This window comes from the organism of the source record quoted next, unplaced genomic scaffold (genome assembly GCF_019419815.1).
Source record: "Pyrus x bretschneideri cultivar Hongxiangsu unplaced genomic scaffold, Pyrus_bretschneideri_v1 Contig59, whole genome shotgun sequence".
NCBI classification, from domain to species: Eukaryota; Viridiplantae; Streptophyta; class Magnoliopsida; order Rosales; family Rosaceae; genus Pyrus; species Pyrus x bretschneideri.
In genome coordinates, this window is record NW_025999797.1 from 438,184 (window position 1) to 457,389 (window position 19,206).

The window sequence follows — 19,206 nt, forward strand, 5'->3', positions numbered from 1 at the left end:
TGTTGGTAGCCATTGATGAAGACTTAAAGGTTTTTCGGGTTTCAAGATTTGGTTTCTTTTCTAGGTTGAGAGCAAATGGCAAGAAATTTTGGAGATTTGAAAACGTAAAAGGTCAAGTGAATTTGGGGTGAGTATTTATAGGCGTTTGGAAAGAAGATCAACAGTTTAATTTTAAGGAATAAAGGGTAAAATCAACTGAAGAGTTTTGTAATCATGAGATATTTGAAAATCCAGGTGAAGAGGCTGAAAAGCACAAGGATTTAAGTTACATGATTGTGTGTAACAGCGAAATTTATGACGAAGAAACGTTTCGGCGTTTGCACGCCTCGAACGTGGAGGCACGCATGATTGGAGATGGACAGTCGCAAGGAGAAGATGCCACGTGTCGAGTTGTGCATGAATAAGACTAAAGTGGGAGAACGTGGAAGTTGCCACATGTCAAGTGGCGCAGCATTATCAAGGAAATTATGGGTGGAAGACCATACTTCGTAAATGCGTCTGAATGATTGGAGTGTTCGAGGTTTGTAGTGTTCTTTGGATTTTCAAAGGGAATATGCTGAGGTTTCTTCGACAGGAAAATCACTTCTTCAAGGTCGAGGCTTGGCTAGAGATTGTAGGTCGAAGACCTCAGAAGCAAGGAAATAATGTTTGGGCCGAGCTTAGAGCCGCTCTGGGCCCAGTAATCTTCTAGAATTTTTGTCATGGGCCGTCTAGTTATCATGGGCCATCCAGTCAGGATTGGCTGAATCTTATTGCGAGGGGGATTGGTTTAGATAAGAGCGGGATAGTCAAAATCTAGCATACAAATGAGTCTTAAGGCTAAGGATGCTAAGACTTATGAGATGAATTTGGTTTGTTAAAGAGCTTGGTTCAAAGTCCTATTGGAGTTGGGATTGGCCAAGACCTAATCAGATTAGGTTGAGGAGTTCTAATCCAAGTACAATTCTAGCTCGGTCATGAAAAAGGTTCGCTACTATAAATAGAGAAGAGTGCATAATTCAAGGCCCCTTCGATTCAACACATAAATTGCCCTCTGCAAAGCTTTTCAACAACCTTGGAGATTTTATCATCTTCCCCTTTCTTTCGCCAACACATCTTCAGTTTGGATAAATATCACTGTGAAGGCAATCGGCGACATCTTCAGTTTGGATAAACAGCACTGGAGCCGTAGAATCAACCGATCAAGGAGCACCTTCAGTTTGGATAAACAACACTGCTTCGAGACTGACTGGTTATTTATCCAAGTCTTAGTCGACAAGGATTTTCGAGTCCTTGTTGGTAAAAACCATCTCATCAGCCTTCTCGGCGAAGTGAGGTGTTATAGGTTACTAAGCTCGGCATATCGAACACCGAGTTGTTTTATGATTGGATACTCATGATGTGATATATTCTAACACACAAATTAAACCCTCTTTTTGACAATTGTAGTATAGATATAAGTAGGGATCGTTCTAGGCCGGGGATTAGGAGGGATTGCTAATCTAATGAAAACTGACTCAAAGATACAAAAATATGCTTAAAAACACTTAAACAAACTCAAAGACTCTTAACTAAACCTATATGACTCAAAATAAACTCAAAAGACTCAAAACAACACAAAACAATCAAAAAGACTCAAACTAGACTCTAGGACTTACTTTGGACGAAAATTGAATTAGTTTTGACTCAAAATACTTAAAAACACACAATAGCTCAGATTCTAACCTAATTGACACTTAAAACAAAGGGGGGTTTTGGTTTTGACGAATTTGAATTAAAACAAAACAGAAACTAAACTAGACAAAGTTATGAACGAATTTGGGGAATATGGATGGGTGATTAGCTAGCTAGAGGGTCCTTCTCCACACATGACACACTTGCATACAAATTGATTTCCAGTTTCTTTTTCAATAAACCATGAACCTCAACACCCAGATTAACCGTGACATCACTAATTAACCCTCAGATTTTCCTTAAGTTATTGGATTGGATGACATCATACGACAACCCAAAGCATTCTTCAAAAGTTCCTTATATGACATCATAATAGAGATACAATCAAAGATCATTACGTTCAATGAAAATCATAAGCATTGACAAAGCACTCGTAACTATGACATCATGATACTCATGCTAGGAATTTACTTAACATGATTGTGAAAACAAACTTAACTACTTGTGAATATAAGTTTGTAACAATTATGTGAAACTCCCTTATATTCTAGCCCCAAATTCATGCATGCAAACTAAGTGTGCACCCTTAATCAACAAACAAGAATAAGTTATCCATCAAACGGTTAAGTAAATTGCATTCACAATTTATGAAATCACAACTGGAATTAATCAATTCATATTGCAAATATAATCATGGTTTCAAAGTCTCCTCTAGCCAAAACAAAATTAGTTCCTCATGTTTACAAAACAAAGATAATTAAACTTAAACATTAAAAACAAAGATAGAATACACCTAGAAACACCCCAGGTGGCTCCTCCTTCCTTCCTTGCTGCCAACAATGGGGATTTGTGTGAATTTAGGCTCTTGAGGTGTGGTGGATGGTGTGGTGTGAATTTATGGTAGAGGGTAGTGGTTTTTGAGTGTTGTGGCATCAAGTATTTATAGGGTGAAGGGGAGGCACGAATTTGGGCTGAAAAGGAGAGGAATTAGGACTCCAAATCACCAAAGAACAAGGATACTTTCAATTAGATTCCAAGGAGGACAAGGAATGGTCCTTGTGGCAGATTCTAGAACTTCTAGAAGGGTTACATGTGGCATAAACTTAATGCACGAAAATAGGGCTTCTAGAACTTGATATTTAGGTGATTTAATGTGAAAAGGAGTCCTGTTTGAAGTTGGAATTAAGGTAGGAAAAGATTAGGATAGGATAAGATAAGATAAGGTTGGATAAGGTTTGGATAAGATAAGGAAATTTGGATAATATTCCTTCTTTGTAGCTGATTCCTTATCTTCAAAGTCTTCAATTTAATTCTTCTAGATCTTAATCACATTCCTAGCCTCTCTTGATCTTCAAATTCGTCCATCCACCTTGCTCCATGGTTAAGCTATCCAATCCATGCCTAAAACTGCTCCATTTAGCTTCAAAATGCCCTTTCTTGCTCATTTTGCCATTAGGACCTAAAACCATACGAAAATAGCTTAAAAGACTAAAATAAATAGTAATTAACTAACTAAATGCAAGGAAACAACATAACTAAGTAGCATAAATATGCTCCTATCAACTCACAAGTAAATTTTAGAGTTCAGCATTCTGATGGCTGAACCACATTTACCATCAAGACATACATCTCTTTCGAGTATTTGTGTTCATATAGTCTGGTACCAGTTCAATGTGCTTATACTCTTACGAATATAATCACCGTAATTGAACACGATGTTGACGATTCGTGAACTTTGCAAGATTAGCAGTTTGTCTTCAGTCTCTAGAACCTGAAGGCCGAGACGTGTTCCTTCGTCGGCCGTAATCACAAGATCATGAAGTCAACAGCGAGCTTAACGCCACATCAACACATTTTATTCCCCGGCCGAGCTTGGCTGTCAAGTTGGCACGACCCGCACATAATCGAATGACGTAGTTAGCTTATTAGTTACTCGGCCTGCGCGCCACGTAGGCTTGGTAGTTTTAGGATCAACAGCTCCTTACGAGCATTATTTCTATTTACTATTATCTAAAACTAATCAAGTCATTAATGATTTGACAAAACAAAGAAATAACCCTTCACGTGAGTAGTGTTAATAGGTGCCACGACATTGAAGTAATCCATCTAGTGATGATACTGTAGCAAAGGTCTTGGGGAAATATAGCTCGACGTCAAAATGATAAAAAGTTTCACACCTTTCATTCTTGTTACTTTTTCAATACAGAAAACAAAATTGAAAATGAAACTTAAGTTTGAAAATGACGAAGCTTGTGTGAGCAGATCAAAATACAATTTCTTATATTTTCATAGCATATGCACAAAAACTTTCATGTTGATGAATAAGTTTATTTTTTATGTATATAATTATAATACTTTTTCATCTTCTATTATAAGTTTTGTGCATATTCATGAAACTAAAAAAATAAACAAATCAAAAAAATCAAAAAGTAGCACCTTCGCAATATTTATTCATGCCCATAAATCCACTCGCAATAAAATTAAAAAACGCCGGCCTAATCATATTTGTTAGAAAACCAGGAGGATCCTCTTTGAGAGGATCTGGAGAATCCTCCAATCATATATGTTCATTGTACATTATACGGTTAGAAATCATTGTAAATTTTTTTATTTAAAATTGAATATGAACAGTACCTGACAAAAACTGACCGTACGATATACGATGAACGAATATGATTGGTGAATCCCTGGGATCCTCACAAAGAGGATCCGGCAAATATCCTATCTCGTTAGAAAAGATATATTATTGCTTTAGCATTAAAATGTTGCCCCAAGGCATTGGCGAAATGAGTAGTTTAAAAATGATCAACAATTAGCCATTTAGTATTGCAGTCTAGTCGTATTCATCTTCACTTGTAAGTGAGAGGTCTTTCCAAACTTGTGAGTTTAAGGGAAATTTAATAACTAATCAATAAGTTTAATTTTTTAACTTGTTTTTTTTCTTTCAGAGGGAAAATGTGGTTTGTGTTTTTAATGGGAGTCTTTAAACTTTTCTGTAACATAGTTTCACAATCAATCAATATACAAAGTTTCTTGACTTCTTGTTCTGAAATTCTGTATGTGAATCCAACACCACAATTTGATTCATGCTCTCCCAAAATAATTTTTAAAAGAAAAAGAACCAAAAAAAATGGTTGAAGAGTCTCTGTAGGATAAGAACTTTCAAGTCACGAGATCAGACGTTAATCGTGTCGTGCGTAAGTTTTCTAGTATCTATACTCACGTATGCCCGTCAAGTTTCCTGAGCTGTTCATATATAATCTTGATGCATTCCCATATCTAGAGGAATTGATTGTTATTGACTATTGCGAGGAATCGGTCTCAAACTATGTATTCCAACAAATACAGTTTGATTAGTCTCGTTCAATACTATTAGAAAAATTACAGTTTTTGTAGTTACCTTACGTGATCAACTTTAAATTTATTTTCCTTGAAGTTGTCATTGACAAAGTAGACAACGCAAGTCAAAGGGAGGACAAAGTGGCCTTCTTTTAGTGCTAATACAAATTCTTATAGAAACTATATATTTAATTGCATGAACAACTTCAATTTAAATTTAAATCTCATAAAGAAAAATTATATTTTTTTAGGAAAGAAAATTATACAAGACATAAAAAGTTTATTAATCAACAATGAAATTTTTGTGCCTCTTCTATGAAAATATAAGGAAATTGTACAATGGTCTCCTCACAAGAAATTCTCAATTCTATCATTTTTCATAACTTGTGATACACGCTCAGGGAGATGAATTCTTCAATGAAATTTTAATACACGTAAACGAGACCTCTCTATAGTTTATTGAAAATGATGAAGCTCAAGAATACAATTTCCTAGTTAATTCCTTTCAATAATCAAAACACCGCGTTGAATAATTAATTGAAATTATTGAAATAGGTAAGTGTTAGAGTAAATGTAGAAATATAGAAAATAAATTGAACGATGACTTTGAAGTACGACTTGAATCATTTCCTAAACGTGTTATTTGCCTCCACTCGAATGAGTTTGCAAAAGGGTTTTTGGCAAATCACTTCCAGGATACAACAAAGTATGAAATATTCAATTAGCAAAACCGAATTGTATTCCCTTAGAAATAACTAGTAAGAAATTGTATGAATGTGATGGAGAGAAAAGAGAGCAAGGAAATTGTGTAGATGACAAATTTTTCAATGAATTTCTTTTCTAACAATTCACCAATATATAGGGGAGATTGCACATATCCTTTGGTTTTGGATATGCCTTCTTGGTATGAGATACGTCATTTGGTTTTGGGTATGCCTTCTCATCATGGGATACAACTGAATTAATATTACAGCAATATGCTCAATACGCATGTCTGATGCAAAGCATCAACTACCAAGGGCTAGGTCTGTTAGTAAACTATGCACTAATCAGACATGGATTATGTCTTTTAGCAAAGTTGAAAAAGTCACATTGCTTTAGGGCTGGTTTGGTATTGCTGTGCTTTGAAAAAAAGCTGCTTCTGCTGTGCTGTGAGAATAAGCAGCTGTGAAATAAAGCAGCAGAGTGTTTGGTAAACTTTTTTGTAAAAGTGCTTTTGAAAAAAAAAAGCAGTATTAGAGTGTTTGGTAAACTTTTATGTAAAACAGATGTGAAAAAAAAGCTGGTTTTTCAAAGCTAGGTTTTGCATCTTCTTGTTTTTGGCTTTTTTTCATCCAAAACTGTGAAAAAAAGCTGAAGCTGAGTGTTTACCAAACACAAAAACAGCTCCCAGCTTTTTTTGATAGCAGCTTTTTTCAGAATCACCTCAGTACCAAACCAGGTCTTAATCTGACGAAGAGCAACTGTTGGGCAAATACCCAACTTCTTCCACACGAACGTGTGACTTTTCCTTTAATGTGATGAAGGGCAACTGTTAGGCAAATACCCAACTTCTTCCACACGAACGTATGACTTTTCCTTTGATGTGATGAAGGGCAACTGTTAGGCAAATACCCAACTTCTTCCAATTAATGTATTATTAAAATATTCAACAGTAAGAACCTTAAAGGTAGTTGCATGGTAGTTTAACATTTGGTTTTCTTTTACAATTTCTTCGAAGTTGGGAATGGAATCATCAAAAGAGAACAGGTCAAAGGTTGGTTGAGGTCACCCACTACAGGACCGTCAACACGCTTTCGTTATGAATAATATTTTTGTGGTTGTTGTTGTCTTGGTCGTCGTTGTCAGGACAACTTTTCAATTGAATACCCTACCATTTTCTTGGAACTGATTCCTGCCGAACCACACGAATTTGAGTTCATTAATCAATTAATTTGGACTATTGAAATTTGATTTAACGAGTACAAATAGAACATTATTTTAAAAATTATAATTATTAGATCAAATTTCAATAGTCGAGATTCATTAATTAGTAAGCTCAGATTCTTTTGAATCCGGAGAGATCCAGTTCCCATTTTCTTGACCCCGTTTTGCGCGTTAAACCGAAAGTCCTACCAAATGACACGGTAACTCCAACAAACGCGGACATGAAATATTAAAATATGTTTGATAATTATTTAGTTTTTCTATTCTGGATTTTAGTTTAATTTAAAAGCTAAAAGTCACAAAAAGATTTAAATATTTAAATATGTTGGGTAATTGTTTTTAAATTTGACAAAAAAAAAAGTTAAAAATTGAAGATGAAATGGTAATCAATCAGCCTCATAACTTTCAGTTAATCAATCGGTCTCGTGGCTTTCAATTTTCAATTAGCCTCACAATAAGTGCAAACCAAAACTGAAAATGAAATGATTAGAAAACAATCCCTAAATTTTCTAAAGGCTAACTGGGCTAAACTAATTGCCACAACAATGATGGATCTAAGAATGAAACAGACATGATAATAAGCAAAGAAACGCATCCAAATCTTGAAGTAATCCAAACTCAAACTCGAAAGACTAAGATGGAGCTCCAAAGCTAAAGAAACTTCATGCATGGTGAAATTGTCAAACAATTCGCGAATAATACGCAAAAAATTGCAATATAATGAACATGAAGACACTATTTGACAATAAGCAATGCCGACTCGAAGAAGAACTGGTAACGAAACAACTAGTGTATGCCTATGTTGATGTTGTTATCAACACCATCACTGAAGCTACCAAGAACAACAAAGTAAACCATAGAGGAGCCAATAACACACCAGTAAAAATAAAATAAAATACTCACCAGGAGAGACTCACAATATCCACACCAAGAAGCCTCTTATTGACAGAAAAACTAAAACAAAACTAAATCTATGCCAAACCATGAGAAGAGAAAAATAGTAAAGACTAGGAGAAGGGGGAGGGGCTACCAGGGGCCACAAGCTGGAGCAAAGGCCTGTAAGCTATAATTTTGGAGATTGAAATTTTGGCAAGGGAAAGGAAAAAGGCGCTAGTAGTAGTTTCTTATATATTAGTATTCTAAGAGCCATGCTTTCGAGTTTTACTAACAAAACATAAAGCAAAAATAATTGTATATCTACGTCTTGGTAATTCATTTGTAATAATTTTAGTAGGAATTTTGTAAGTCCTGAGTGGTTCATGTATAATGTTTTTTTGTAGTACATTTTTAATAAGAGTATCTCTGAGAAGTGTAAACATGAGTTCTACTTCAACGAAAAGAATGTAAATTCAAAATTTTATTAGTTTTGGCCTCTCTCTGATCAGTATATTCCACCTCCTAAATATATAAATATACATTTCTATTTACGTATTACATTAATCATTAGAGAGCTTCCAACAAAAAATATATATAAATTGTTCATTTCTGGACATTTTGCATCTTTTATTAGAGAGGCTCTAATTGAGTACCATTTTGGGGGTGAGGTTGTTGAAATTATTTAAAAAACAGTACCATTTTGGGGGTGAGGTTGTTGAAATTATTTAAAAAACAACTTATTAGATGTTTTGGTAAATGATTTAAACCTTCCCCCCCCCCTCAAAATCACCCATTACTCACATGCCTCACCAACCACTTAATACTACAGTTTAGTGGTATTTCTCTTCACTTGTAATAATCTTAGGTTCGATTATCGTCAAAAGTATATTTTTACTACATTATTGATGGCCCATTGTAAAGTTATGATCACCTCCTCCCCTTAATGTAGATACTATCATTTGTTAAAAAGAAAATATATTAAATATAAAAAAAAAGATGTCTCACCAATAGGAATGAACACTTTTATCAACGTTTTAGTAATAAATCAATAATCAACTTCCATATTCTTTAGTTTCTAAAATTATGTCTCCAAACTTAATCTCTCTAGTATTATCCCAAGAAAAAAGCAAAAGCAGGGTAGGAGATGCTTCTCAAAATTCTCGACAAGAACGACTTGCCTTGTTCGCCGTCTAGCTAGTTTTTTAGGGGTGTTGTGGGGGTGACGTTAGACACTTAGTGCAACGTCTAGTACTCTCACAACCTCCTATGTTTGTTTGTTAGTTATGCTTTCCGTTAGTCTCACTGTCTAATTTCTATGTTCGGACGAGAGCAATCCTAGGATGGGTGACCCACTTGGAAGTTCTCATGTGAGTTCCTAAAAACAAAACCATGAGGACGTGGTCGAAGCCCAAAGCAAACAATATCGTGTTATAGCTGAGTCGAGACTGGGATGTGACAGAATAGTATCAAAGCCACTCTGCCATGTGATGCGAGTGTGCCAACGAGGACGTCGGACCCCTAAGAAGGGTAGATTGTGACATCCCACATCGACCAACGAAGAGGGGGTGATGTGCCTTATATGTACATGCCCAACTCCATATAGCACGAAGCCTTTTGGGAACTCACTAGCTTCAAGTTCCATCGGAACTCCTAAGTTAAGCGAGTTCGGGTTAGAGCATTCCCAGGATGAGTGACCCACTGAGAAGTTCTCGTGTGAGTCCCCATGAACAAAATCGTGAGGGCGTGGTCGGGGCCCAAAACGAACAATATCATGCTACGGTGGAGCCTGTCTGGGATGTGACATATGTACTTTATTGGCTTGGAAGATTATATTCACACACCTCAAATTACTTATCCTATACCTTTTTAATTTTTTAATATTTTTCTATCAAATGTTTGTGGTGTGTAAAAAATATTTAAAAAATTAAAGAATGAGAAAAGTAATTTGAAGTGTGAATATAACCTCTCATTTGGCTTTTGCCTTAGTAATAAATTTCCAGTTTCTACCCAAAAAAAAAGGGTGAACGGTAAAGTTTAGGGAGTTTTAATGAAAAGGGTTTGGGCCAACAAATATTTAAGAAAAAATCATCCTAAAATGTTATTTAACCAAAAGGGCTGAAAGTTTAATAAAAAACCATCCAAAACTATTGTATACCTTTTTTGTGCCCTTATCCTCCTCTTCCTCGTCATCGTCCTCATCCTCTTATCTGCACCACAAACAATTTATAGTGTTAGTATTTTATTCCAATCATATCCAATAAGGACCTACGGTCCCAGTGATGTACGTACATGTCAGGCGTCTGTAAATAGATGAGATTCATAATCTTAACTTAGGTCTTTATCTTAGGTTCTTGTTAGATCAGGACTAAACATAAGGTGCACCCAAAATTATGAGCAATTTGGAAGAAAAATATTAGATATGCATTTCATACGCATTCAACGATGTGTTTTTTGGTTGTGTGAAGGAAGCATGTGTATTTTGATTTTTCTTGAGACTTCATTACTTTCTGAAATAGTGCCACCATTTGTATTCCTTTCCCCTCAATTTATTTATTTCTCTTTTTACTTGGCTTCTTATTCTGGAAACGGTTAATGTGATAGAATAACTTTCTGGTATAAAAAGACCCCTTGAATGTAAAGGTTAATGCTGAAAGTGCAAATGCATAGGCATTAGGCATTCTTTCATCTGGGAAATGTACTACTGTAATATAGGCTTACCAAATCAAAGTTCAACAAGGAAGCATTCATCGGAACAAAGCCGCCGAAACAAATTCAAAGAATTTTAATGGCAGAAACCAGCGAAAAAGTGTTTGGGGAAAAAAAAAAAAAATCAAAACATAAAACTGTTTATGGAGAATCTAAAACATAACACTGTTTCTGGAAAAAAAAAATAATTCAGATACAGTGTTTGTTTTGTCTGTGCACAAACAAACACTGTATCTGGAAAGAAAAGAACCAAAATCCAGAAACAGTGACCTAAATTTCAGAAACAGTTACTTAGATTCCAGAAACAGTCTATGTTTTAACCTTTGATTGTTTCTTTTCTTTCATGTATCAGTTGATTATATTTAAGAAACATGATGCTTATTTTGCTTTGAATCCAAATACAATGAATTTCACTATTTCTTTTCTAGCTTACATTTAAGAAACAATGTGTCTATTTCATTTGGATTCAGAAACAATGACTTAGATTTCAGAAACAGTAACTTAGATTCTAGTGACTTAAATTCCAGAAACAGTTTATTTTTACAGTCCAAAAACAGTGACCCGTCGTTATTATTGAATAACATACAGATAGCAAATTTATTTTCTAGAGAAATAAACGATGAACTTCACTAACAAAGAAAAATTGAAAAACAGTACCTTGAATACATTATGAATAATAATGACGATCATATTTCAACGAAATAATACAAAATATAAATTAAATAGCATGAGGATTTATATTTTTGTTTCAAAGAAAAAGAAGAAGGTCTGCAAAACAACGATGAACTCCATTAATGACGAAAATCTGGAACTCAACTTAAAAAAATTAGGGGTAAAAATGACAAATCATAATTTATTATAGTTAAGCCATTTTTAGTTCAACTACTTTAATATGTACTTTGTACTAATTATTAAACAAAACTTATAACATAATTTTTTATTAAAACTAAAACTTTTTAAGCTATTTTCATTAGTTCTTAAAGTTGAATGAAATTTTTATAATAACAATTATACCCTCTTCATTAGTTTTATTTTTTAATTATTACAGCCAGTATCTGCCCTTTTCCTTTCCCCTCTCTCCTTATCGTCCTTCAAATTGAAGGTTGTCGACCTTCAATTACCTGGAGAAATCAACAATAAGCCATAATTCCTTGAATGAATTAGAGTATGCTCTGCTCGTTTTCTGCTGAGTTTTCTTTAAATCTTGATCTTACAGTGCTCACATGGGAACAAAGAGAGAGATTGATGGTTTATAGAAAGAAACAAGAAGGAAAATGAAATTTGGGCTTTGTGTGGAAGAGGGAAGGTGAGCGAGACTGCATGCGACGAATCCATTGAGTTTCGGACTTCAACTGGCGTCGTTGTGGTCTGATCCGTCTGGGTTATGGAGATCGGACATTGGAGCTCCTAGCTAGCGATAATTTGGAGCCGTAGATCCCATGAGAAATTCAAATATTTGGGAATGGCTATGGGGAAACGGGATGACAGAGAGAGATTGGGTGGTTAGGATTGTGCCTTGGGCTGAGAGGTCGCGGCGGCGGCGGAAGGAAGGAACCCAGACCTAGATCGTAGGTAAAAGTAGGAGACGGCGGCGGCGGCGGCGGAAAAGGGGGTTTCTGCGAAGCCGAAAGATTTAAGGTAAAATTATTAGAATTTTCCCATTAATAAAAATGGAAGATTATTAAAAAAAAAGTAAGTTAATTTTTTATTCAAACATGGTAATTTTTTTTAATTATTTAATAGTCACTGTCATTTTATATAAGAATTTATGGAACGCTTACTTTTGACATTTTTTAAAAGCCCAAGGCACTGTGTGGTGGAAAATTCGGCGTCTCTTCTCGCCTCCTGCAAGTGTCTTTCCTCGCTTCTTGGGTATATATATATATATGTGTGCTGAAACCAACCAACGGACAGCTGGAACTAACAAAAGCTTACATAACATTCTCAGTTTCTGAGCAAACTTAGATTATTATACTCCCTCTCCGTGTGTCCCATTCGACTTTCTGTTCTTGTTTCTTCAGCCAGGAACAGATTACCAAATTGAGTTGAGTTCTGAGTCTCCTTGTTTTGCTAAGTATGTCTCTAGCTTCACCCGGAATAGGTGCTCTCAGAACGCCATTTCAAACGCTGTTTGACGCTGTAAAAGCAGCGCACCAGGAGAATAAAATGTTCCGACGCCGCCTCCGAGTCATCAAATCCACGCTAGACTCTCTACAACCACTCATCGTAGACATCGAAAAATCTAGCCCCGAAGAGGGGCTGCAAAATTTTGCACTACAGATGGAGGAGGGGGCAAATCTTGTTCACAAGTGCAGCAAAAATCGTCTTCAGAGGTGCAGCAAAGTTGCCGTGTGGAGAACATACAAATACGCCAAAAAGCTTCGTCAACTGGACAAATCTCTTCGAAGATTGTTTGATGTGCTTAAACTGCAGGGTACGAGGGATGCGAGGGAGACTTTGGCTTCTCTCAGGATTATCGAGAAGGTGCTCTCTCGAGTAGAAGAGAGTTTGAAGATGAAAACTAATCAGCCTGAAATAGTTACATGTTCGCCTAGGGTGCCTGAAGCGCCATCGGTTACAGTCGGGTTGGATGTGCCGTTGAAGGAGTTGAAGATGAAGCTCCTCAAGGATGAAAAGGTGTCTATGCTTGTGCTGACTGCTGCTGGAGGGTGTGGGAAAACCACCTTGGCTAAAAAGTTTTGTCAGGATCAAGAAGTCAAAGGTATGCTATCTATGATTTCAACTTTTTTTTGGTGAAGTTTTACTTCCTAGTGATAAGTTGATTCCTTCCTCGTAGAGTTAACAAATCCTGCAATGAGCTCCCTGCTTGATTACTTTCTTGATCTGAGAATTGCAGACATATCTAGTTAACCTTTTATTAACACCTTTCTTACATTCTGTTTGGATAGATACATTCAAGAACAACATCTTCTTTGTCAATGTCTCGAAGAAGCCCAGCTTGGACCTTATTGTACATGAACTGTATCAACAGAAGGGGTCCGAGCCGCCTGCTTTCCAAAACGAAGTCATGGTAGCTAACTGTTTGCAACAATTTCTGAAGGAATCAAGACAAAATCCTCTATTATTTGTGCTGGATGATGTTTGGTCGGGATCAGAGTCCCTTCTTGAGAAGTTTGATCAATTAAAGTTTTCAAATTACAAGATTTTGGTCACATCTAGATTTGCATTTCCAAGATTCGGTTCTCCTTATCGTTTGGCATCATTGAGTGATGAAGATGCAATGGTCCTTTTTCACTACTCGGCATCCTTGGAGGATAAGAACTCTTATACTTACGAAGATCTTTCGAGAAAGGTGATTTCTTAGTCCGCTATGCACATATATTAATGCCTCAGAAGAGGGTAAAGAAATAACGTCTGAGCATCCACACACGTTAATGAACTGTGAAGAACGAAGAAAGAAGAATGAAAGAGTAGACAATTTACAATTTTATCATCTTTATGAAACCATTTAGATGATTTTCAACAATATAATCAAATAATAGTAATTGAATTCATTTTGGATAATTAAATTGCAGATTATCAAGCGCTGTAAGGGATGCCCACTTGCCATTGCATTGGTCGGGAGATCACTTCGCGGCCAGCCTATCGAAATCTGGCACAAAAGAGTAGTGGAATGGTGCAAAGGTTCGTCTATTCTTGATTCTGACAAGGAATTGCTTGCTTGCCTCCAAAGCAGTTTAGATGCCTTGGATAAAGAAAAACCTATCATCAAGGAATGTTTCCTCGATCTAGGTTCTTTTCCGGAGGACCAAAGAATTGCTGTTGCCGCCCTCATTGATATGTGGGCAGAGTTATATGGTCTAGATGAAGAAATTCTGACCATTGCCAACCTTCACGAGCTTACCGCCCGAAGTTTAGCTAATCTTGTTGTCACAAGGTACGCAGGCTGGTCATAATTTTCTATTTCAATATGTATGCTGAACAAATCAGTAAAGAAATTAATATTGATCATCCAGGCATGAGAGGGAGGCGGATGGCTATTACACTGAACACTTTGTCACCCAGCACGACATGCTTAGAGAGTTGGCGATCCATCAGGCGAGTCAAGGCCCATTAGAACATAGGGAACGACTATTTATAAACATATGTGGGGACAAACTTCCTAAGTGGTTGATAGAACAAAAGTGTGAAGCGATCAAGGCTCGACTATTATCTATCTCAACAGGTTCCAACAATCTCTCTTTAGTAAATATTTATGCATGTGCGCTCGGGACACGCTTGGGTGCACACACACACACATGCTCATTCATACTAAGACTTCAATCGGACTTTGACACATTTAAGTTCAACCCACGCTAACATCTTAAAGCTTATTGTTTGCAGATGGAGCCTTCTCAGCAAAATGGCCAAACATGCAAGTACCCGAAGCAGAGGTTCTAGTTCTGAATTTTCAAACAAAAAACTATGCCTTACCTGAGTTTATGGAGAAAATGGATAAACTAAAGGTTCTAATACTAAAAAATGACGGTTTGTTACCTGCTGAACTAGATAATTTTGAACTACTTGGTTCGCTATCAAATCTTAAGAGAATTAGATTAGAACATATTTCAATTCCTCGCATAAGCAAGGTCCTTAAACAGTTGAAAAGCTTGCAAAAGATATCTTTTTTCATGTGTGATATCGGCCAAGGTTTCGGCCAAATTTTAGATGCACTGCCAAATCTAGTGGAATTGAACATGGATTATTGCCATGATCTGGTGCAATTTCCTGACAACCTTTGTGACCTTGTTCACCTTAAGAAACTTAGCATCACCAACTGTCATAAGCTATCTGCCTTGCCTGCAGACGTCGGAAAGCTAGTCAATCTTGAAGTGTTGAGGCTTAGGTCATGTGCAGAGTTGTTAAAGTTGCCAGGCTCGATTAGGAACCTGAAAGTTTTGAAATTTCTTGACATATCCGATTGCTTTAGCATAAAGGAGTTGCCCGAGGACATTGGTGCAATGTGCAGCGTGGAAAAGATCAACGTGAGCCGATGTTCAAGACTGAAAGAGCTGCCTGCGTCTGTTATGGATCTTGAGCAGTTGAACGAAGTGATATGCGATGAAGAGACAAAAACTTTATGGGAACCCTTCTTACCATTTCTCACAAACGTACACATAAAGGTGATCAAAGAAGATATCAACCTAAATTGGCTCAACAAGCTTCCAACCTAAGGCCATGGTGCTTCATCAATTTACTTCCATGTTATGTTTTATTTGTGTTTAAATAACATGCAAGCACTGTAGAATTGTTATAATTGTTCACATTGGGTATTGACTTTCAGACTCCGTGTTCTCTTCTGCACTCCTCTTTGTTCAAATCTATGTAAACATGTGGGAAGTGTATAATCTATGTAACATGTGGGTTTTCTATGTTTTCTATGTAGTATGTGGCAAATCATTTGACTTTACTCCTTGTTTCCTTCTTTTTCTTCTTGCTTTTGCTATTTTACGTAGGCAATATTTTATTTTACCATTTTTTTAACAAGCGATATTATTTGCATTAAGGGGTAGGTGGGTTAAGTTTTACAATGAGCTAGCAATAATGTGGTTTAAAGTCGTCTTTGACGAGAATCAAACGTAAAACCTCTCACTTACAAATGAAAAGGAATACAATTAGACTATATTATGTAGTAAATTCGTCAATGTGGTCCTACTAGGTAGTTTCAATGGGCTTTCCTAATTAGTATTGCGCGCGAAGACCTTGAGTTATTGACCTACAAAGATTGATAGCACCCCAAAACCCGAAATTTTTCTGGGGTGTTACAATAGAGCTGACTGCTGAATCTGAAACAGCTAAGAATAGATAGAGATATTCGTTTGTATGAGGCTTGGAAATGAGAAGAGGTTGCGACAAGTACTTTTCAAGTCTTAGAATGCCCGTTCGCACTTCTCATCCCATTTTTGTTCGGCCCTTCTTGAGAACCCTGAAAATGGTCTGCAGCGATCAGTAGACCCGGATAGAAAACGATTTATGAAGACCGCTCTACCAGTAAGGCTATGAATCTCCTCGGTAGACTTAGAGAACGATTTAGGGCTGCTGCTTGTGGATGGCTTTCATTTACTTCAGATGAGCTTCGATTCCGTGTTGGGTGACTAAGTAGCCAAGATTCTGTCTGAGGAGACTCTGAATGCACTATTAGTGAAATACAACTTCATGTTGTACATTCAAGCCACGGGCTTGAAGTTCGGATCTACGTGCAGCTTGCAGCAGATGTCTAAAGGGAACCATGAGAACACGTCTTTGTTTTCCTAATGAAACGCAGTGAGTTCATTGTTCTTCCATGTGCTGAGCCTGACTATCCTCTCCTTCCTTTTAAGGCGACCTGGATCAAGTATGACATGTATGGCATGCTCTTATGGCTTCCATCCTTATTCCTCTGCCGTGGAGTCTAGTAGGAGTTCGCTTGCTTGATCATAGTTAGAGTTGTCTGGAGTCTTCATGTTGTCCTCAGTTTATGTTGATTGGGTGAACTCTTTCTCCTCGAGTCATTGGACTGCGCACCTCTTGGTCATGGCTTGATCAGGCCGGATGTCACCTACTCCGCCACTGAGGATGGGAAATCAAATCTTCTGACATTTGCTTGAAGTCTGGGTGGTGATCTTGTACGTCTATGGCTTGCTCAATATGTTATTGTAGAGCGATGGTTCATCGATGATTGCAAACTTCTGAGGGTTGACGATAAGAGGTGTGTAGTCGTCGAGCTCAATGGTGTCAACGGTGGTACAGGTGGCACCATTACAACCAGATAGCAGACTCGACTTCTTAGTGATAATCTTCTTCATGCCAAGTTTCTTAACGATGAAGAGTTGAAAGAATTTGGCGGCATTTCCTTTATCTGCATGCATGCGATCTACTTTCGGACAAGCAATCTGGATACTGATGATGAATGCATCGTTGTGAGGTTGGTTGACTTTGACGTGATCTTGGAAAATCTATTGAGTTGGTTGTCTTCCAGATCACTAGCCTACACCTAGACATTAGCTTAGCTTGGTGGATCTTTCTCATTTTCTCCTTGGCAATATAAGCAAGTTGCTCAAATTCGGCAATGATCGAATTAGTCCGGATGACTTTCTGTGCCACTTCGCCTTACATCTTTGCTACTTAACCAACTTTTGGAGATGGTTCTTCCAGTCTATACATTCGTTTGTCAGGTGGTCGGTAGCCTTATGAAAGACACAACACTTCATCTAATCCTTCTTGCCCCCCAGAGGCTGTGCTTTCTTGAATGTGTTGTGGATATGGACGTTGAACTTAGTATAAGTCCTCTTGGAAGAACTATCGTATAATGTGGAACGTCGTTTTTGCTTCCTTCCGCCCTCTACCTTGATGGAGCTTTTGTAGTCGTCTTCTTTCTTGGATGGTTTCTACTTCGTGATTGAATTGGGTGCCTTTCTTGCTCGTTTCTTATCGTCCCAAATCGCATGACCCTTTGCTAAGTTAAAATGCTTAGCTAAGGTTTGCTTTGGGGTCGTGGTAATGTCTCTACAGAGTGATAACCTACTGGCGGTCCTCTCTTGAAAGCTGTCTAAGCGACTGTTTCATCGCAGCTGAAAATCTTAGCCTTTTTAGTCTCTAAGCACTGAACGTAGTACTGGATAGATTCGTTGGGCTTTTTCACCACGCTGAAAAGGTGATCTGACAATTTTTGTGTTGACTTTTAAAGTTTCAATATTTGTATTGATTCATCGTACTGAGAACAAAACACAAGAAACAAATATATAGAGGAGTTTGAGTGAGTTGCAAACTACACTCAACACTCAAGACCCTAACCTAGGACTTCCTTGAATCACGCTGTGAAGCCGGCATAGGGAACATAACTAAGCTCCTTGGATTAAGGAGATGACAACCAGATAAGACCCTTATACAAGTTGAGAACAACAAGAAGAAAACAAACGGCTATTAACTAGGTAAAACACTACTAGGGTTGACACAAACCCTATTACACAGATAATACCGAGAAACCCTAATCCAGTGAGACCCTAAATACCCAGAGGACTTTCAATACTCCCCCTCAAGCTGGATCCAGAAGGTTGATGGATCCAAGCTTGCCGAGAAGTCGCTGAAATTGAGGAGATGCTAAAGGTTTAGTGAATAGGTCTGCGAGTTGATCGTAGCTCTTGACAAAATGAGTTTTGATGACCTGTGATTGGACTTGTGCACGAACATAGTGACAATCAACTTCGATGTGCTTGGTTATCTCGTGGAAGACGGGGTTGGAAGCAATGTGCATTGCTGCCTGGTTATCACAGAAAAGAGACATAGACTGAGGAGTAAAGACACCTAAGTCGCATAGCAAACCTTTCAGCCATATTAGTTCACATGCAGTAGATGTCATGGCTCGATATTCAGCCTCAGTGCTGGATCTTGCAACAACTGCTTGTTTTTTACTTTTCCAGGTAACAAGGTTGCCTCCCACAAATGTGTAATACCCCGTTGTAGACTTACGATCAATAGAGTTACCAGCCCAATTAGCATCACAATAACCGATGATCTCAGCACTCTCATTCTTCTTCATGATGATGCCACGACCTACTGAACCTTTTAGGTACCGAAGTAGTCGTTTGACAAGATTAAAATACTCCATCGTGGGAGAGTGCATAAATTGGCTAGCAATGCTTACTGAATAGGCTATGTCAGGCCTTGTAATAGTCAAGTAGATCAGCTTACCAACAAAACGCTGATAATAGCTGATGTTTGGAAGTG

The 19,206-nt window shown here is 37.3% G+C and overlaps 1 protein-coding gene across 2 annotated transcripts; it reads left to right on the plus strand.

Annotated features, from left to right (window-relative positions):
• The first annotated feature begins 11,549 nt into the window (after positions 1-11,549).
• LOC103941007 (probable disease resistance protein At5g66900) lies at positions 11,550-15,910 on the plus strand. Of its 2 annotated transcripts, none has more exons than XM_018645949.2 (6): positions 11,550-12,138; positions 12,301-13,222; positions 13,410-13,813; positions 14,037-14,398; positions 14,478-14,686; positions 14,845-15,910. In XM_018645949.2, the coding sequence occupies exons 2-6, from the start codon at positions 12,577-12,579 to the stop codon at positions 15,672-15,674; spliced, it is 2,451 nt and encodes an 816-aa protein (XP_018501465.2). In that variant the 5' UTR covers positions 11,550-12,138; positions 12,301-12,576; the 3' UTR covers positions 15,675-15,910. The 2 variants fall into 2 exon arrangements, with proteins under 2 accessions (XP_018501465.2, XP_048427287.1); XM_048571330.1 differs by having other exon boundaries at positions 11,717-12,138; positions 12,522-13,222.
• The last annotated feature ends 3,296 nt before the right edge of the window (positions 15,911-19,206 follow it).